The sequence below is a fragment of the Sorex fumeus genome, unplaced genomic scaffold (assembly GCF_029834395.1).
Source record: "Sorex fumeus unplaced genomic scaffold, SorFum_2.1 ptg000043l, whole genome shotgun sequence".
Lineage (NCBI taxonomy): Eukaryota > Metazoa > Chordata > Mammalia > Eulipotyphla > Soricidae > Sorex > Sorex fumeus.
This window is the reverse complement of record NW_026606100.1, coordinates 8,676,506-8,698,842: the sequence shown is the minus strand read 5'-3', so window position 1 is coordinate 8,698,842 and position 22,337 is coordinate 8,676,506. Positions and strand designations below refer to the sequence as shown.

At 35.9% G+C, this 22,337-nt stretch overlaps 1 protein-coding gene across 1 annotated transcript in view; it reads left to right on the top strand.

Moving 5' to 3' along the window:
- PTEN (phosphatase and tensin homolog) overlaps positions 1 to 13,984 on the top strand; it is a 103,481-nt gene extending 89,497 nt beyond the window's left edge. Inside the window, exons 8-10 of the mRNA XM_056120825.1 lie at positions 4,417 to 4,583; positions 7,206 to 7,430; positions 10,507 to 13,984. Of these exons, the coding sequence (XP_055976800.1) occupies positions 4,417 to 4,583; positions 7,206 to 7,430; positions 10,507 to 10,692 (578 nt within the window). The 3' untranslated portion in view covers positions 10,693 to 13,984. The remainder of the gene's footprint in view (positions 1 to 4,416; positions 4,584 to 7,205; positions 7,431 to 10,506) is intronic.
- Positions 13,985 to 22,337: the final 8,353 nt, after the last annotated feature.

Sequence of the window (22,337 nt, the reverse complement as noted above, 5' to 3'; positions counted from 1 at the left end):
TAAATTTTCCATGTGAACATGGTGTGGGGCTTAGGGAGCAGGAAATTCAGAGGGAAGATTGAGGAAGATTGAGATGGGAGAACAGCAGCAGTTGGACTGAAGGAGGAATCAGTGAAGAAATCAAAAGTGGCAAAAATTAAATCTATAAACAATTAATGAGGTTAATTGTTTTTGTATTTGATCGTTTTCCTAATATTTCAAGATAAAAGTTCCCATATTCTACATTTTTTAAAGTGTTGTTAATAAGCAATTATCAATGTGATTTTTTTTCTCTCAACTATATCACTATACCCAGAAAGTTAATCTGATTTTTGCTTATTGGTACAGATCTTTTCATATTTTAAGAACTTAAGTCAATTGTATCAAAGGCTATATATCAGAATTGTGTCTTATGAGTTAGTAGAAACCTACTAACATAGGAATTCTGATAAGCTAGGTCTTATTTATCTTTAGATAAATATGCATTTTAATGTAAAATGCATATTATAAGGAAAATCTTTTAGTGATTTGAGGAAAATTTTCTTCACATATTTTTATTAAAGCTCTTAATTTCTGGAGAAAATTCTAAGTAACTCTGATGTGAAGTTAGCTGTTAGTTGTTTATGTAATGAGATTTTGAAGTTCCTTTATTTTTGCTTTTTGGGTCACATCCAGCGATGTACAGGGGTTACTCCTGGTTCATGCACTCAGGAATCACTCCTGGCAGGGCTCAGGGGACCATATGGGATGCTGGGAATCAAACCTGGGTCAGCCGTGTGCAAGGAAAATGCCTTACCCGCTGTCCTATTGCTCCAGCCCCCTGAAGTTACATTTTGATGTAGTTTAATTGAAACACTTGATGCAGTTAATTTTCTATTTAAAATCCTAAAATCAGGACTATCAAATTCTGAATTAGAGGAATTTGAATTAACAATTAAAAATCATAAGGCATTTTTATTCAAACTTCCTTTTATTACAGTTTTTAAATTATTTGTTTCTTAGCTTAGAATTCCCAGTGAAATTTTAGTATCACTTAAAATCTTGTAGAATGGCTCATTTTACTTTGTCCCTGACAAAAAATAAAATTTTTTTGACAGGTTGTTAGTGTGAAGCTTCCAGCTCTTTTTGTCTGCCTCCAGCCCCCCATATTTTTTGGGGGGAGGGGCGTATATAGCAGGTGGGGGGGGGCACACCCTGCTTGCTCCTAGCTGTGCACTCAGGGATTGTTCCTGGCAGGACTTAGGAAACTATAAGCATTGCCGGGTTTGAACCTGGGCCTGCTATGTGTAAGGCGAGTGCTTTACCCACAGTACTATATCTCCCGCCTCTGCTTCTAGCTCTTGGAGTGCCTTTTTGTCACGATTAACATCTCACATACCTACATGCTTTCATCAAATCTATTAATGTGATGTATTACTGGTATTTAAGTATTGCATATATGAGCCAGTAGGAATTTATTAGACTGGAAAATTAATTTAGCTTGGATAAACAATTTGGCATGTTCTCAGTTTTCAGTTATTTTGATAAGGAGGATACACTGGTGCTAAAATTTTTGTCATGTACATACATATTCCTTGTGAACTTTATGTAAGCTTAGGTTTTTATATTTAGTTTTGCTTTCTTCAAGACCCATTTCTTATCCCCTCAGATTAATTGTTTTAAAAAAACTTTCTTAAATCACTTATTTTTTTATTTCCTTGCCATTTTTTAATTGTAGTTTAACATGTTTATAGTAGTATTCATATTTATGGTTTTAGTGTATAGTTATTAAAAGGCCCATTACTTTCTACTAATGTCCTTATTACTTCTAGTCCAGTTTTCCTGCCCTTCCCCAGCCTGCTAATGATAGTTTTGTGATTCAAAACATAAAAACATGAATTTGAAAAGATAGCTATACACCCGTGTTTATTGTAGGTGCTTAGTACAATAGCTAAGAAATAGGAATTGCCCAGCAACAGAGAAATGGATAAAGCCACTGTGGCATAAGCACACAGAGTGGAATACTATGCAGCAGCAAAAAAGCTGAAACCTTACAATTTAATGGAATTTGAGATCAGGTCAAGTAAAAGGGAGAAGGACAAGCACTGGATATCATCTCAGTCATCTTAGTATGTAAAAGAACAAAATAAAAAAATAGTATTGAATGACAAACCCTTGGCCTAGGATCATTTTCAGAGAACTCTTAAATGTTCTACAAATGAATAATGCTTTGTTTAGACTGTTCATGTAATGTAAAAAATTTAAAATCCTAGGTTCTAAGCACTTTCTAAGTAAATTTCTATCCTTAGTCATTAGATATAATTTTACTTGGAAATAGATTTATAGGGGTTGGGCGTATGGTTGAGTGAGAGAACACTTAGCAAGTACTATTTGAGGCCCTGAGTTCAGTTCCTGGTACCCCATGATTCTTCCCACCTCCAGCACTGCTTATTGTACCCCCCCCCCCCCAAAAAAAGAAAACAGTTAACAAATCAAATAATATGGTCTTTTCATCTCTAGAAACAATTCACTTTTAATTGTATTATAAATAGAAACACCTGGTACTTGTCATGTGACTTGTTTTGTTTTTTACTAGCTATTTATTTTGGTTTTGGATCCTCCCTGGTAACTCTTGGCTCAGTGCCTAGAGATCATGCCTGGCATTGCTTGGGGGACCCTATTTGATGCAGGGGATTTGAACCGAAGTTGGTCAAGGCAAGCACTTTATGTACCTCCTGTTCTGTCTTTCCAGTCCTAGTTATTTTAAAACAGACTCAGAGCCCAGCCTTTATATTTTTATGAAAATGAATGTGATTCGGAAAAATAAAAAAATTGTGCTACAGTTTTTGGTTTTACGTCTGTTACATTTCTTTGCATTTAAAATCTTTTTCTCTTATGGTGGCGACTTTCTATACCATTAAAAAGTAAATAGGGAGCTGGAGAGACAATACATGGGTTAAGCACTTGCTTTGCTTGTGGCCAACCATGGTTTCATTCCCTACATCAGTTGGTTCCCCATGTATCATTAGGCATGATACCTGCGTACTAAGCCAGAACTAACCCCTTTGTACTCCAGGTTTTGCCCCAGAACAAACAAAATTAAAAGAGACTTAGGCAAATGACTAGAGAGCTGGATCACATGTTTTGCATGTGGGATCCCCAGGTTTGGTCCCCAGCATCTCAGAGCATTTCTGGGTGTGCACTCCCCTCCCCTGAATAGAAGCAACAAAACCAAACCAAAATGTGAACTATAAGTAAATTCAGTCATTAGTATTCTTCTGGCTTACATTTATACGATGTTTGAATTATTGTATTTTCCTTCCTCTTAGTAAAACTGAATTGTATGATTTTATTACAAGGTAGTGGCTAAAATACTATAGCAAAAACGTTTTGTTTCTTTTGGGGAAAGGGGCTTGGGGCATACCCCCTCTATGCTTAGTGCTTAATCCTAGCTTTGTGCCTCAGGGATCACTCCTCGCAGGGCCCAGGGAACCATAATGTGCTGGGGATCAAACCAGATTGTCCACTTGAGCATTTTTCCAGCCTTACTATCTCTCTGACCTTTCTTCCTTTATTCTTTTTTTCTTTTTTTTTTCTCTTTGGGCCATAGCTAGGACAGTTATCAGGGGCTTCTCCCAGCTCTGTGCCTTGGGGGTCTCTCCTGGACTTGCTTAGGGTACCACACACTGATGGAATCAGGCCTCCTGCATGCAAAGCATGTATACAGCTCATTGAGTGACTCTCCAGCCTACAGATCAATACCGTCTTACAGTTGATAAGGTGCCAGAAAGTTATTTTAGTATCCTAATGCTTAAAATAATTTATATAGTCATGTGCTACAACTTTTCAGTCAGTTATGGACTATGCAAGCATTGGTCACCCTAAAAATCTCATTGCCTATGGTAACTCTCACTGATGCATACAGTGATTTATGCCAGGAGCAGGCATGCACGTCTTACATTTTTTGCCTCAGTTGGTAGCACATTTCTTCTCTGTTTGACTAATACCTACAAAATCTTAGATGTGTCGGTTTCTGTAAATATACTCTATGATATTGGCACATTAAAATTACCTGATAAAATTACCTGATGATGTATCTCTTGGAATATCCCCATCATTAAGTGACTCATGGCTGTATTGTGATTTATAGCATAATTTAAAAAAATTGTGCTACTACAATGCAAGAAGTCTAATATTGGGACCTATAGTTTGTAAAATGGAATTGTCTTATCAGTATTCGAACTTTCAGTTAAAGATTTACATTGGGGAAATTTTGCATTGTTTATGTTTTTGGACCTATGTTTCTTTCATTTTAGGTCAGGGCTACAGATGTAGAACAGTTATTTTCTGTGTATTGCTAATAATGTTATTCATTAAAATAGTGGTTCTTTTTTTTCACAGTTTGACAATTAAGAGAATTTTCAGTGAAAATTAACCAGTATGTATTTAACCATGCAGATCCTCAGTTTGTGGTCTGCCAGCTAAAGGTGAAGATATATTCCTCCAATTCAGGACCCACACGACGGGAAGACAAATTCATGTACTTTGAATTCCCTCAGCCATTGCCTGTCTGTGGTGACATCAAAGTAGAGTTCTTCCACAAACAGAACAAGATGCTGAAAAAGGTTTGCACTTTACTTTTATTGGGAAAGATATCCAAACTTGTCTTACCTTACAGAGTAACCTGAAATCAAAACATATAAGGAAGGAGAGGGTAAAGAATTTGTGATCAAGAGCTAATGAGTTTTAATTGGTTTATTAGATCTACACATTCTTTGGTTTCTATGTCATTGAGGAGTCATTATAAATAATCCTCTTTGAAGGAAAATGCCATATGCCATTGTAATTATAATTTGTAAATGAATTTGCAGATTTGTTTCTGAAATTTATAAACGTGATTTTTAAATATAGTTTATGCAAAAATATGTGAAGCTGTTAAAGATTGTATTCATTCTCCTTTCAGTTATGATCTTAAAAAGAATGAAAGAATGGTTAATTGAAAAGTTATCATGGGACCTTTATTTTTTAAAAAAATTTGCCCAGATCTTTTTTGAAATGGTGCAAACTACTTTTCCCTCTATTTTGGATTTGTTTTAAATATGGATCATTTTATATTTAGTTTCCTCTCACTCAAGTCTTCCTGCCCCCCTTCCAACCCCCCCAAAGCATCACAAAGAATGAGCCTTGAACACAGCCAGAAGTAAGCCCTGAGCACAGCTGGGTGTGGCCCTAAGGTTAAAACAGTGTTAATGTTTGGGTTAGTCTAAGGTGCAAAATTTAGGTGATAATAAAATCTCTAGCTTTATTGTTACTGCCTTGTTACATGCTCTTGATAATGTATTGATAATTTTTATACAGTGTAATAATAGGAGTATTAAGGTTCCTGATTTTTCAGTTTTTCCTTTTTTTAAGAAAAGAGAATATTTCACTTAAATTTGACTTTGACTTGTCAATAGTAATACAATTTTCTTTATGCAGAATCAGAGTACCTTGAAAATAACAGAATGTTAAACTGATTTTATTCCCCACCAGATACCCATTTACCCATTTCTGTATATGTTAATTATATCTTAATAATTTTGAAAAATTATTTTTAATAGTTCAAGAAGCATTAGCAAATGTTTTAAAATTAGGTAGTTTTATTTCTTCCTACTATTTGACTATTATATATAACATGTTATATTTTCTTTTTAAAAAATACCGAAACACTATTTCTCTGTAGATTTAGGAGGAATTTATTCTTGTAGTTTGTATCATTTGCATATTTTTCAGCACATAGAAATGAACATTCGATAAATTATTTATACTTGTCAACTTTACATAGATTTACTTTTATGTGATTTTTTTCCTTCTAGTAAAATGCTGAGATTGAACCAAAACAGTATAATCATGATATACATAGAACCTTTGCTTTTGTAGATTACATATTACTAGCATATTTTCTTTTGACTAAATATTCTTAATAATACAGTAATTTTGCTAAAGATAATTGAAATTAACAGATTTTTTAGAGGACGTAGAAGGTTGCTTTGCTTAGATATTGTTAAACATTGAAAGAAATTTAAGACAAGATCCTTTAAGAGTCTTCCCATCTTTAAAAAGAAAACTTGAGGAGCCGGAGTGATAGCACAGCGGGTAGGGCATTTGCCTTGCATGCAGCCGACCCAGGTTTGATCCCCGGCATCCCATATGGCCCGCCAAGCACTGCGAAGAGTAATTCCTGAGCATGGAACCAGGAGTTACCCCTGAGCATTGCTGGGTGTGACCCAAAAAGCAAAAAGAAAAAAAAACTTGATAACTTAATACAAAACACTTCATGACTGTTTAAGGCATTGGGTAAGATCACACGGTTTATCTTTCTTGTTAAAGAATACATATAAGCACAGTTCTAGGAATTATGAAACAATATTTGCTTTATTTGGAAACGAAGTTCTGATGTAGTTTTTTTTATCAAAGCCTTATTATTAGAGGGTTTTTTTTTTTTTTTTTTTTTTTTGCTTTTTGGGTCACACCCGGAGATGCTCAGGGGTTACTCCTGGCTCATGAACTCAGAAATTGCTCCTGGCAGTGCTCGGGGAACCATATGGGTTGCTGGGAATCAAACCTGGGTCGGCCATGTTGGCTGCGTGCAAGGCAAACGCCCTACCCACTGTGCTATCGCTCCAACCCCTAGAGTTTTTTCTTTAACTAGCATTTTGTAACATAAAAGTAAAAAGTACTGCTTCACCCCCCCCCCCCCCCCATGTTTTCATAGGTAATTTTTCAATCATGAATTGCAATAGAAGAAAAAATATGTTTGTCTTCTTTGGGAAGTTGTAGAACTTTCAAGAACTTTTGTTTAAGATATTGTAATTTATAACTTGTCGAAACAAAATTCAATTGGTTTGTGAGTTTTTTACAAAAACATAAGCAAAAAAAATTTTATATATAGGTATTTAGATGTGATTTACAATAGTATTAATATTAATGGTTCAAGATTACAGTGTTGCTGTACTACACCCTTTGCCAGGCTGGTAGCATCACTCCTTCCACCACCTACAGGTCCCTTTCTTTCCTCACTTCCCCTCCTCTCTTATTAAACTCTTAAAGTAGAAAAATAATGAAAAGTTAATATCATAGTAGATGGGTGATATCTGTTCAGAATATCAAATGATATATAGTTTGTTTTGTTTACTTCTTGGGACAGATGCTGAATACTGAGGACTTTTTCTTTTTCTTTTCAAATACTTCTTTTTTTTCCCCCTTAGGACAAAATGTTTCACTTTTGGGTAAATACATTCTTCATACCAGGACCAGAGGAAACCTCAGAAAAAGTAGAAAATGGAAGTCTATGTGATCAAGAAATTGATAGCATTTGCAGTATAGAGCGTGCAGATAATGACAAGGAATTCTTAGTACTCACTTTAACAAAAAACGATCTTGACAAAGCAAACAAAGATAAGGCCAACCGATACTTTTCTCCAAATTTTAAGGTCAGTTAAAAACGTTTGAGGAATTGGTGTATTTATGTGTTGGGGGTTGGGGATGATGTGGTATTCTAGATCTTTAATTGGTAAAAATTTGCTTAACCTATTTTTATGTTACTAAAAGCAGATCTTTTGCTACAGTAGCAAAAGTTCCTAATAAAATTAAAGATCATAGAGAACCTCTGCACCACCCCACCCCACTCCCCTCCTTCTTATTCTTTGCCCCATTTTTTGTAGTGGCATAAAGTCTGGAGCAGTGGTTGTGGGGTGAGTGGATGAGCTGCTGGGATATAAAATATGGGGTGTTCTCACTGTTTTCCCTCTTGTCCACTTGTGATTTGTTCTGAGCCCCTCCAAGTAATCTTTAAAACAGACTGGATTGTGTTGCTTCTGTTTACACATTTTAAAGACCTTTTGTTTTGTTTTAAATATGAACTACAAAGACTTGTATGGGATATTATAGGCCTTTTTCTTACATCACCTCTAACCACATTCTCTCTCTGGGTCCTACAAGTAACCCAATACAATATTTCCTCAGTTCTTTTTAAGTTCTTGTCGGTGAGAGACAGGCTTTTTATTCTTCCTTTACTTCTTTACTTTTTTTTTTTTAAATTTAGGCACTGTGACTTAGAACTGTTAACAGAAATAACATTTTGTGAGTTATTAGTAAACAGATATACAGTGGTAAGTACAATGAAAAAATAAAGCAGAGGAAGAATAGAAAATGATCTTGCTATTTTCTTAGTTGGATGGTTAGAGATGATCTTTTCAACAGGTGATATTTACTCAGAGCAGGAATGAAATTGGGGTCCTATGCAGATGAGCACTGTCAGGCTGGTCTGGGGAACTGTGGCACTGTAGGGCCTGAGCTTCACCACATTCTCATGCTTTAACATTGAACCTGGCCAAAAATTGTTGAGTGGCCCATGTCCTCCTGAGCAAATTTTGGGTTTCTCTTCTCCCTGTGGTCCCCTTGTCCTCCCCAAATACATTGTAAAACTGGAGGGAAAAGAAAGTAAAAATGGAGAATAGAAGATAGGACAATTGAGAGGCTGTGCTATAGTTTCGATAAAAATGAGGTTGCATGAACTAGAGTAGTTCCAGTATGGGTGTGAGAGATAGTACAGAAGTTTAGGTGCTTGCCTTGCACTCAGCCAACACAAAGTTTGATCCCCAAGCATAGTGTATGTTTCCCTGAGCACCATTGGGTGTGACCCCCAAACAGAATAATAAGCTACCAGATTTAGTATATGGTAATTTGAAGAGGAAACTAAATAGGTTTATTAATGGAATGAATATTGAATACAGAGAATTGATAATGCTCTTAGATAATGGGAGTGGCCATAGGAATAATAGGTTGGACAAGGAATTTAAAGTCAGCTCTGATTAAAATTGTACTAACCATTAGACATATGGCCTTTGGCAGTTAGCTAATCTTTCTGAGCTTTAGCTTCTTCTCTTATAAAATGGAAAATCCACGTACAGGAAGATTTCTGAAAGGGTCAGGGCACTTGGCTGGCGTACACAAGGTTCCAAATTAACCCACAGCACCACATAATACCCCTGAGCACCACTGGGTGTGGTACTAATAATATCTGACCTGGACCTCCAATCTGTGGAATGTTGAGAATGGCTCCTGGACCCCCAAACATCACTGTAGATGTCCAGAAAAAAGGGGAAAAAATATATATGCGTGCCATATAGAGTTGGTTAGACCTTTGCCTAGAAGGCCTTTGACCTACTAAAAGAGCAGTGGTTATCAACCATAGAGTCAATGCAGGTCTGAAGACTTAAAAACATTTGAAAACCACCGGGGGGAGGGGGTTGGGCGGAGAGACAGACAGAGACTGAGATAGCAGGCTGGAACAAACACACCCTTCGTGCAAGAATCCCGGGTTCTAGTCCCCAGTACTGTGTGGCCCCTTGAACACGCTGGAAATGACCCCTGAACACTGAGACTGCCGACTGACCTCCAAACAAATAAAAAGAGAAAAGGAAAAGCAATGGGTTTGAACTCTGTACGATCTTAGCTTTTCTCTTCCTCCTCCTCAACATTAGGTAAGGCTTAGGGGAAATAGAATCCTAACCATCATTATTGATCACTATAGTATTTATGTAGTGATGTTTGTTCAGATACATGGATTTTGAGACAGGTAGGAAGTGAAACATACTTTTGTAACTCATGCACTTATGAATTAAATTCTGTGATTTAAAATATGAGAACTTTGATGAACTTGTTCCAGTATATTTCTTTTTCTAGATGGACTTAATGCCTTAGATTAATGCTTATTGTAAAAAAAAAAAGTGTTCAACACCCCAAGTTATCTTTTCAGGAAATTACAATAGAGTGTAGGCAATCTCATAATTACATTTGTCATGGTACTTAAAAGTGGATCTGTTAAAAAAAAATCTGTGTTGTAATTCACTATCACTATCACTATATCACTATCACCTTGTTGTTCATTGAGCGGGCACCAGTAATGTTTCCATTCGTCCCTATCACGTGCTAGTGTACCCCGATGGCATATTGGGGGTTCTTTCAGGGTCAGGGGAATGAGGACCATCAGTGTTACTATTTTTGGCTTATCGAATACTTGCCAGGCTCTGCCGTGCAGGCAGAATACTCTCAGTAGCTTGCCGGGCTCTTCGAGAGGGATGGAGGCTTTTGGGGCAGCCTCTAATCACCTTTACAGGTGTTCCCAGTCAGGCATATATGTGGGCAGGATACTCTCAGTAGCCTGCCTGGTTCTCTGAGAGTGAGAAGTGGTGAATAAGAGGTTGCACGACCTCAAATGTGGCCATGCACTTCCAGGAGCTTGGTTTTATAGTCTCTGGATCTTGGCCATTGATCAGGTTACACGGCAGTTGGTGGGTGTAACTGTCTAGCTACTGGAAGATGGGGGATCTGGGTGGAGGAGGCCCAGTCCCGATCCGAGCAGGCTTGGAGATCTCAGCCCTGGGTCCCGCACACCTGGGTTCCTCTGTGAGGACAGCCAGGCGTGGGGGCAGGAGACTCTGCGTTGTAATTAAATACAAATTATATTTAAAGACTTTTTTAAAATTTAATTTCTTCTTTTTCTAGGTGAAGCTATACTTCACAAAAACAGTAGAGGAGCCATCAAATCCAGAGGCTAGCAGTTCAACTTCTGTAACACCGGATGTTAGTGACAATGAACCTGATCATTATAGATATTCTGACACCACTGACTCTGATCCAGAGAATGAACCTTTTGATGAAGATCAGCATACACAAATTACTAAAGTTTGAATTTTTTTTTTTAATCAAGAGGGATAAAACACCATGAAAACAAACTTGAATAAACTGAAATGAATGGACCTTTTTTTTTTTTAAATGGCAATAGGACATTGTATCAGGTTACCAGTTATAGGAACAATTCTCTTTTCTTGACCAATCTTGTTTTACCCTATACATCCACAGGGTTTTGACACTTGTTGTCCAGTTAATAAAAAGATTGTGTAGCTGTGTTATGTATATACCTTTTTGTGTCAAAAGGACATTTAAAATCCAATTAGGATAAATAAAGATGGCACTTTCCCATTTTATTCCAGTTTTATAAAAAGTGGAGACAGACTGATGTGTATACCTAGGAATTTTCATTTTGTGTTCTGTCACCAATTGAAGTGGCTAAAATAACTTTGTGTTATACAGGTTCACATCCAACCCCTTTGCACTTGTGGCAACAGATAAGTTTGCAGTTGGCTAAGAGGAGTTTCTAAAAGGGTTTAGCTACATTCTAATGCATGGATTCAGGTTAGGGGAAAGGAGGGAATGCTTAGAAAGGGATATATTTTATGCTGGATTCTGGACCATATACCATCTCCGGCTATTTACATACACCTTTCTTTAGCATGCTACAGTTATTAATCTGGACATTTGAAGAATTGGCCGCTGTCACTGCTTGTTGTTTGTGCATTTTAAATTTTTTTAAAGCATAATGGTGCTAGAAAAGGCAGCTAGAGAGAGTGAATCTGTATTGGGGTACAGGAATGAACCTTCTATAACATCTAAAAATACACAGATGAAGGGATATAAAATTAAAGTGATCATAGATAAGAAACACAGCAACAATGACTTAACCATACAAATGTGGAGGCTATCAACAAAGAATGGGCTTGAAACATAAAATTGACAATGATTTATTAAACATATTTTCAGCTGTAATGACTGCTCCATCTCCTGTGTAATCAAGGCCAGTGCTAAAAGTCAGATGCTATTAGTACCTACACCCAGTCAACAACATACACTTACCTTATTAGTTTTCAATCATTTACCTGCTGTGGATGCTTCATGTACTGCCTGCAAACTTTGTTTTTCTCATTAAATATAAAATATTTTGTAATGCTGCACAGGAAATTTCAATTTGAGATTCTACAGTAAGCTTTTTTTTCCTCTAAAGATTTATGATGCACTTATTCAATCCAGTAGCTGTCAACCGTTCCACCCTTTTGACCTTACACATTCTATTACAATGAGTTTTGCAGTTTTGCACATTTTTTAAATGTCATTAACTGTTAGGGAATTTTACTTGAATACTGAATACATATAATGTTTATATTTAAAAGGACATTATTTGTGTTTAAAAAGGAAATTAGAGTTGCAGTAAATTTTCAACACTGCACAAATAATAAGGCATTTACTTTTTTCAGTAAAAAGTGTCCCACATAATGCTTTATTAATTTGCTATTGAAAGAATAGCTTTTTAAAAAATGTGCAGTGTTGAATCATTTTTTCATAGTGCTAGAATTAGGAGTAGGACTTCAATTTTACTTCTTGAATATCATATTTGATATGCCCAGACTGCATATGATTATTAGCAGAGTACAACTATTGTAAAACTAATGTGAAGCTATAGTTAACAGAAAATATTTTCCCAGAAATTTGGTGTCTTTCAAGTTATACCTGACCTTAAAACATTTGAACTTCCAGACAATTTATTTCTTACTGGTGTAAAATCTCATTTTCAACAACTTATTGGTGCTGAAATTGTTCACTAGCTGTGGTCTGACCTAGTTAATTTACAAATACAGATTACTTAGACCTACTAGAGCAGCATTTGTAGAATTTGATGGTAAATAGATTAGGCAGAATTTCATCAAAATATTTTTAGGTAATAATGTTGACATGTTCCATACCTCGTCAGTTTCATTTAATAAACTTCAATTTTTAACAAAGCTCTTAGGATTTACACATTTATATTTAAACATTGATACATAGGGAATTGATTGACTGCTCATAAGTTAAATTGGTTAAGTTAGAGACAACTCTTCCTAAGATCTTATTGTTGAAATTTATATGCCACGTTACCTTTCATAAAAACTGAAAATTGTTGACTAAAATAAAAACCAACTCTTCATGTTTTGAAAATAGTTACTAATACTGTTATTTGTTACAGTTTGGGCACAGTATATTTAAACAAACTGTATTGTTCCAATATGTAACATGGAGGCCAGGTCATAACTAATGACATTATAATGGGCTTTTGCACTGTTAATATTTCCTTTGGAATGTGAAGGTCTGAATGAGGGTTTTGATTTTGAATGTTTCGATGTTTTTGAGAAGCCTTGCTTACATTTTATGGTGTAGTCATTGGAAATGGAAAAAATGGCATTATATATATTATATATATAAATATATATTATACATACTACTACTCTCCTTTATTTCAGTTACTATTCCCATAGAATTTGACAAGAATTGCTATGACTGAAAGGTTTTCAAGTCCTAATAAAAACTTTATTTATGACAGTATTCACAATTAGCCTGAAATGCATTCTGTAGGTAATCTATTTGATTTTCTGGAATGTTTTCTTAGACTTTTTGGATGTGCAGCCGCTTACATGTCTGAAGTTACTTGAAGGCATCACTTTTAAGAAAGCTTACAATTGGGCCCTGTACCATCAAGTCCTCTGTAGAGCTCCTCTTGAAAAAAAATTTTTTTGCCATAATTATTAAAGGGTAGTTGAATAAATAGCATCACCATTCTTTGCTGTGGCACAGGTTAAAAACTTAAAGTGGAGTTTACCGGCAGCATCAAATGTTTCAGCTTTAAAAAATAAAAATAGGGTACAAGTTAAATGTTTAGTTCTAGAAAATTTGTGCAATATGTTCATAACGATGGCTGTGGTTGCCACAAAGTGCCTCGTTTACCTTTAAATACTGTTAATGTGTCATGCATGCAGACAGAAGGGGTGGAACTGTGCACTAAAGGGTGGGCTTTCACTGCAGTGTTTGGCAGAGTTGCCTTCTACCCTGCCAGTTCAGAAGTTCAATTTGTTTTCATATAGAATATATATACTAAAAAATTTCAGTCTGTTAAACAGCCTTACTCTGATTCAGCCTCTTCAGATACTCTTGTGCTGTGCAGCAGTGGCTCTGTGTGTAAATGCTATGCACTGAGAATACACAGAAAAAAAAATATGTGTACAGGATAATGCCTCATACCAATCAGATGTCCATTTGTTATTGTGTTTGTTAACAACCCTTTATCTCTTAGTGTTATAAACTCCACTTAAAACTGATTAAAGTCTCATTCTTGTCATTGTGTGGGTGTTTTATTAAATGAGAGTTTATAATTTAAATTGCTTGAAGTCATTGGAATTTTAAATAATAAGCAGCCAAATGTGATTAAGAAGTTTCTTATAAGTGGTTTTTTTGGTCTTGTTTCACACCTCTCCCCCCCACCTCTTCCCTATCTGGTATGGCCCTTTTCCAGCTTGGGAATAGAGAATTAGTTTCATGCTTAAGAGAGAGGTACTTCACTTTTTTTAGGGCCTTAGTCAGCACTCAGTAGTCTCAAGTACATAATAGTAATACTAATTAGAACATTGGTACATAGAACTAATGTTCTAATTCTAAAGAAGTTCCAAGATTCTTGACAGATTGTGCATATATTTTTAAGTAAGCTGATATCTGGGGACAGTTCCCCAGAATGGATTCTGTATTTCAGATTTGTTCATTATGGATTCTGTATTCTTCTGTCAACAAATGAGAGACTTCATTTCTCATTGTCATGTGCCATATAAATTGATACTCTAGAATAATATAAAGGACTTGGTGTACTTAAATTTAAATTTGTTGTTATATTTTGAAAAGTTTAAAGACCACATAATATTCTTTTAACAAAGCATAGTACGGTAATAAGTGAAGATATAGCCTGTACCAGTGTCATGAAAATCAGACCATTTATGTTACAGTGGAAATTATTATTTCAAGTTTACATTTTCTTCTGTGATTCACTAGAAGTTAAATATGAAAAGTCCATGCGTGTGCCCACATATTTTAATTTTTTTTTTTTTTTTTGCCTTTTTGGGGGTCATACTCAGTGATGCTCAGGAGTCACTCCTGGCTCTGCACTCAGAAACCATTCCTAGCGGTGCTGGGGGGACCATATGGGACGCCGGGGATTGAACCCGGGTTGGCCGCATGCAAGGCAAATGTCCTACCCGCTGTGCTATCGCTCCGGCCCCTAAATTAATCTTAATGTATAAGTATGTTTGCTTACTGGAATCTAAAATTCTGATTTATAAAATGATTTTGGTGATGTCTGAAAAATAAGAATTAGTGGTATTCCCCTTAAGCTCCCTGTTCTTACATTGTAATTGGAACTAATTTTGGTTAAGTGAATGCCATCACCATTTCCACTGAGAATTTTAAAAAATCACCAGCATTTAGCTTGCAGGCTTTCAGAGGCTTCCCATAAAACCAAGACCTTTAAATTTAGTTATTTACTGCTAATGTGGAACTTTTTAATTTAATTCTTGCCTGATATTCCATTCCTAAAGCTTAGTCTTAAACGGCTTAAGTGTAACTTTTGATTAACAGTGTTGTTAGTGCAGAAACAAATGTTTGTAAATGAAAACTAAAAAATATTTAGTCTGAACTGGTACAAGGACAACACTGAAAAAAAAACAAAATAACAATATTTTTTAAAATTTAAAAGATGACATGTTGAGACTAGTTTTCTTATAAAATATATAGCTATACAAAGCCTAATGATTAAGTTGCTTACAGTTTTTTGTCTTTGATTCCAAAATTTAGAGTAAGTCTATTCTTTTATGACCAAAATCTTGCTATTTTTTCATCTTTGAAGAGATTTTTCCTTAAAATAGTCAATGTAGATAGCCATCTTGACAAATCTATATTGGTTGACAGCTTTAAAGGTATGAAATGAAGACAGGAAGGACAATAATTTCATTATTGGGTCATAAATTAGATACTTACACTTTTCCATGACAAGGTAATCAGAATTTCACCACATGGAGACATAGCCATTATTAATATCTTAGTGACTAAACAATGTTTCTGTAGTTGTCTTTTTTTACAAAATGAGATATGTGTTATGCATATTGTCAAAGCTTTTAAGCTTAGCATTGTCATGAAATTGTAGAATGTTTGGTTACATGAGAAAATGGTTGGTGATTAGATTCTAATGTTACAGATACAGCTTGTGTGCAGTTACTACAGAGAGCCCTTTGCAATTCAGTGGGTTAATCATGAATGTTTAAATATTGTTGGCTTTGGGATGACATGGCAAAGTAAATAAAAGTTGCATTTATTTAGTATAGAACTTTTCAAAAACCATTTAAATATTTGCATTTTGAGATTACATGTTAATATGTACAACACCAGTAGTTAACTTCATCACCTCTATTTCCCTTCTAGGTTAAAAAAGGATGAGCTTTTGAATTCTGATAGTTCTCTGATTGTTGTTCAAGTTAGAGTTCATTAGTTTAACACCTGATTAAAAAAAAGTGAGGAGGAAAAAAAGAAGGTACTGTTGGTCTATCACTTGTCTTTAAATCTGTGTGCATATGTCCATCACACCACTAACAATATTTCATGTATGGAATTAATTCCACCTTTAATTCTGGAACTTACCCTCCTTTTTTAATATATATATATATATATGAGTAAATTTAATTGCCATATGTAAGCATTACCACATTTTAAAATCTGTACATTTTTAAAACCAAGTGTTTACTAAAGTGTTTATATTTTTCCTTTTTTTAAAATTTAAAAGTAATTTATATCTCCCTTGTTGCATGTGAATTCTCATCTACCCTTATAATGGTTAGTGATTTTATTTGTGTGGAATGGAGCAAGGTTTGTAGTCATGGTTTTCGTGTATTGGTTTTTAAAAATCTGCTTACTATTTTGAAATTCTTAAAATGTTTAGGTGTGGCTTTTTACAGCCTATCATTTATTGGCTTTTATTTGTAGACCCTTAGGATTTTCTGTCTACTGTATACAGTTATTTAGATGAAAGCCCACAATTACAAATGTCCTTTTAATTTCTATCTTGTTACTGCCCTGATGTGCTCTGTGTGTGTGTGTGCACTTGCACTCGTACAAACGTGGGGGTGAGGGTGAGTTTAATTTTTGAGAGTACTAGACTCCAACACTAGAGATTAAATAGTTTTATGCAGGCAAACAATTCTCAGTGGAATGTCACAGTTCATTATATTGAAAATAATGTTAACCCTGAATGACCTTTGACATATAGCAATGACTTTTGGATATTTATTAATTTGCTGGTAGTGTCTGAATTTTGTGCATTAGTGAGTTATTTTCAAAGTTGTGCATTTTACCAAAGTTCGTGTATTGGAAATGTTGTATCAAGCTCCATTTGGTTAATGATGGACTTAAAAATAGAAATGCTTTCCTGTGGAGAGTATTTTTTTTCTTTAAAAAATTAAAATTTAATTATTTTGAATATTTGGTTTTAAATTTTTTATTCAACGAATCAAATCCTTGCTATATACAGTAGACATTATGAATACATTAGTGATTAAAACATACATCTCCTATCTTACCTTTGAGAAGTTTTTATGCTAGTAAAGGAAACAGATTTTATTAAATAAGTTTAAACAGAATAATGTGCCAAGTAATATGCACAATATATACAATACATGTACAACATGTATGTAATGCAACAATAATCACCAAACATTTCCTAAATTACCACCCCCTTGAAGTTAAATGGGGGTCAGTGGATCTAGTTCATTCAACTGAAACATATATTTCAAAAGTAATATGACAGTTCCAAGTAAAGACATTAAAAGTTAAATTGTACAGTTCCTTCAGAATCTCTCTTCTTTGTCGACCAATAACTTGACATGTCCTAGTTGGTCTCAGCTGCCACCCTGTGTGAGTGACTGTATGGAACAACTTCCTCAATTCTTCTCCCTCAACCTTCCTTCCCCAAACCACCCACATGCACATGTACACACACACACACACACACACACACACACACACACACACACACACACTGTATTAAACAGTATGAACAAGAAACAAACTTTTTACTGGGGTTCTGGGACATTCTCTTACTGAATTATAATTGTCTTCTGCCTAATTCTTTGAAAGGATTAGGGAAGGGTTTCTTGAACAAGGAAGGAGTTAATATAGTAGAGGGCTGGAGAGTGACTACAGACACTTGGCCTTGCATGCAACTGACCAGTGTTCACCCCCCCCCCCCCGCCCCCTCACCCCCCCATACAGTACTGAGTTCTGAAGCTCTGGGAGTATTGCCAAATGTGACCCCCAAACAAAAAAGGACAAAAAGATTTGGCGGAATGTGAACCAAGGAGATTGAACTCAAAGTTCAATTCAACTCAAAGTTCAAAGAAGAACATGCTTTGCATGTGGGAGTCCTGGATTTGATCCCCAGGACCACAGGGTCTCAAGCACTGCTGGGAGTGAGTCCTGTGTACTGTTCCAGAAACAGCATTATACCTTCCCCGTGGAGAAAATGTGGCAATTAAAAAAATTGCATATTTAAACCACAGGATATGACAGAAAACTAATTGCAAATCACTTGACACTTATGAACACAAGCTGTGTCAGGCACTAATCTTAAGATGCTTTGGGATACACGGTTGAGCAGTAGATTCTCCTTAAGGCTTTTCTTCTACCAAGAAACAATAGATGATAAACAATAAACATACCTTAAATAAGGCAGTGAGTGCTATGGGGAAACATGGAACAAGGTCTCCAGATTTTAGAATATTGAAGCCTCAAGATCAAAATGCATTTAGTGTTCTCAATAAAATTTTATTCTCATTTTTCACAATTTGACATTAATTCCTATGTCTTTGTTTTGGGACCACACCCCATGATGCTCAGGCCATACACTCCTGGTTCTGTGCTAGCAGGGCTCAAAGGACTGTTTGGGGTCCCAGGGATCAAACCCTAGTCTGCATGCCAGGCAAATGCCCCCAGTATACTATCACTCCACCCCATAATTCCTGTGTCTAAGATCATCATTGGTACATCAACACAGAATGTTTAAGAATATTACCCTACATAGTCAAAATGTTCTAAAGTTTTTAATTTGATCAGATCTATAGACTCTGTTTCTTTTCATCCTGTTCACTTAATTTTTTTTTTTAATGACTTGCCGAGTATGTGTTTGTGCTTTGCAAATACATGATGCTACGTTTTGGTTGAGTTGTTATAGCCTTAAACATTTCTGTAAAGCTTAAAGGAAATGTCACTTGATGATTTATTGGTAGGAAACAAGTTATAAATTTCGGGTTTTTTTTGAGAAACAAAAGATAAAATTTATGACCTGAGTGCTATATGTTTTAATTTTTAACTCATAAGCAAAAACATTTGGAAAATTACCAATATTTAGTGAAAGAAATTTTCCCTCTAGTGACCTTACTTGAAATTTCATGAGAAATTAAAGTAATTGGGTGTAAGCTGCACAACCTTCTTCCTCAAACACTCTGCTGTGAACATAAGCTGTTTTTTTTTCTTCTTGTTTCATTTATTATATACTCTCAGTCTGTCTCCTTCCTCCTATCATTTTCTCTTAAGATATTCTGTTAAAGATTTTGATTTGTTTTTAACTGATTTTTTGTCTTTAGTGAATTTTATATCCTTATATTCCACAGATAGGTGAAACATCAAACACTCATGTTTTTTCTTCAAAAAACTTCCTTTGTACAAGTCCCTTGAACTACTTCCGCTTTGCTGTAAGAAAGCAGTATTTAATGAACAGTTTTCTGCCAGGAATTGAATCTGGGCCTCAGTCCTGCAAATCTTATGTTCCAGACTGTTGAACCATCTCTCTGGCCCAAAATTTCAGCTGAAGCATATCCCGTTGTATAAATGTACTACACTTTATTCAGGCATCTGTCAATGAATGCTAAAATTCCTTCCATATTTTGGCTATTGTAAATAACACTGCAAAAAAAATGAATATAACATTTTGTGTTAATGTTTTCAAGTCTAGCTAGAAACTGAAAAGTGAAAATTGCTGGAAATGGCAGGTTTATCTTTAGTTTACCAAGGAGGCTCCATATCTTTTTCCAAAATAGTTGCACCAGTTTATCGTCTTTCCACAGTGCACAAGAATTCCTTTTTCTCCAACACTTCTTGCCACTTTTGAAGGAAACTACTCTTACCAAAGGTGTAAGGTGGGATTTCTTTGTGGCTACATTTGAGTTTCACTATTGGTCAGTGATGATGAAATTTTTCCTTTGGTGACCTTACTGGCCTCTTGTCTCTATGCCCTTTAAATTGGGCTTGTTAATAGGAGTGAGTTCCTCATATACCTAACATATAACCTCCTGATCAGAGATATGATGTATACATATCTTCTTCCACTCAGTAAGCTTTTCTGTTTTTCTTTTACTATACAAAAGCTTTTTGTTCAACTGTACCTCATGGTGTTTCACTAATAAAAATTTTTTTAAAAAAAGCTTTCAGTTCAATGTCCCAATTGTTTGTGTTTTCCTTTCCCTAGGTGTCAAGTCCCCCCAATGATATGATATGAAACATTTCACATAAAGAAGTTATAGGTAAAATAGAAGGTATTTTTTGTGTAGTTTGTCATTTGGTGTCTTATTTTAAAGTCCAGTGCATTATGAGTATTTATTTTTATTTATAGATGGAATTGGGCTGGAGCACAGCGGGTAGGGCGTTTGCCCTGCACGTTTGCCCTACGGCCAACCCGAGTTCAATTCCTCCGCCCCTCTCGGAGAGCCTGGCAAGCTACCGGGAGTATCTCACCCGCACGGCAAAACCTGGCAAGCTACCCATGAAGTATTCAATATGCCAAACACAGTAACAAGTCTCACAGTATTACTGGGCCTGCTCGAGCAAATCAATGAACAATGGACAGTGACAGTGATAGATGGAATTAGAGAATTGTTTGATTTCATTCTTTGAATATGACAGTCTAGCTTCTTCAACACCATTTGTTTTCAAGGGCATTTGCCTTTTTGCATGGTATGGTTTTATTTATTTTTGGATTTTGAGCCACACCTGGCAGTACTCAGGTCTTACTGCTGGCTCTGTGCTCAGGGATCACGCCTAGCAGTACTCCAGGACGATGGTGCTGAATATCGAACTGAAATTGTGGCTAAAGTGGCTGCATTCAAGGCAAATATCTTACCATCATTTTATCTCTACAGCCCTATCACCAATACCAATATTAGTATTTCCTAATCATTGGTTTATTCCTTTCTCGAAGGGATATGACAATTTGGTATGAAATTTTGAAAAAAAAATGCATCACTTTAGCTTTTACTTTTCTGGTTCTTAATTAAAAAGTAAAGTCTTAGTGACTTTAAAAACATTTTGCATATCAATTTCGCATTTTATTTTCATTGTGAATCAAGTGAGACTTTACAAAGTTTGCTTTAAAAGACTTTAAGGTAGTTGCGTGGATTTCCTCAATGGGAGGGAAAATTGGCATGCAAGTTTATATAAAAATGCGTTTGGAGGGGCTGGAGCGATAGCACAATGGGTAGGGTGTTTGCCTTGCACGCGACGAACCCGGATTTGATTCCCAGCATCTAATATGGTCTCCTGAGCACCTCCAGGGGTAATTCCTGAGTGCAGAGCCAGGAGTAACACCTGTGCATAGATAGCTAGGTGTGACCAAAAAAGCAAATATATATATATATATATATGTGTGTGTATATATATATATATTTGTATGTATGTATGTATATTACTGGGGATGATTCTGAAACTATCAGTGGAATTTGAAAGCACATTCTAATAGTAACACAACTCTGTCTTTAAATTTAAACACCAAGAAGTAAAGACTGGAGAGATAGTCGACTGGTTAAGGTGCCTGTCTTGCAAGTATGTGCTTGACCCTGGTTTGAGCCCCAGCAACCCATTTAGTCTCTGAGCATCTACAGAGAGTGATCCCTGAACACAGCTGGATTTGGCACCCAAACAAACCAGTATTACTCTAATCTAATTTTCCAAGAAATAAGCATGCTTTTACTGTAATGTTTATTCTTTTTTTCTTAAATTTTTATTAGTGAAACACCATGTGGTACAGTTGTAGACTTAGAAATTTTTGTGCTTGGGTTTCAGTTATACAATGATCGAATACCCATCCCACCACGAGTGCCCATTCACCACCACCAGTCCCAGTATCCCTCCCACCCCCCCCAACCCCCCATCACACCCTACCTCTGTGGCAGGGCATTCCCTTTTGTTATCTCTCTCCTTTTGAGTGCTGTGGTTTGCAAAAGAGACATTGAGTGGCAATCTTGTTCGGTCTACAGTCTACTCTCAGCAGGCATTTCCCATCCTGAGAGGAACATCCCAGCACCCTTTATTTGGTGCTCCCTTCTCTATCTGAGTTGCCTTTTCCCCTAGCATGTGCAGCTGTCCTCAAAGCCATGGAGTAGTTCTCCTGGTACTTATCTCGGCTGTTCTTGGGTGTTAGTCTCCTATTTTGTTACTTTATGTTCCCCAGATGCATGCAATCTTTCTATGCCTGTCCCTTTCTTTCTGACTCATTTCGCTTAGCATGATACTTTTCATGTAGCACCACTTGTATATGAATTTCATGACTTCATCTTTTCTAACAGCTGCATAGTACTCCATTGTGTAGATGTACCAAAGTTTCTTTTTTT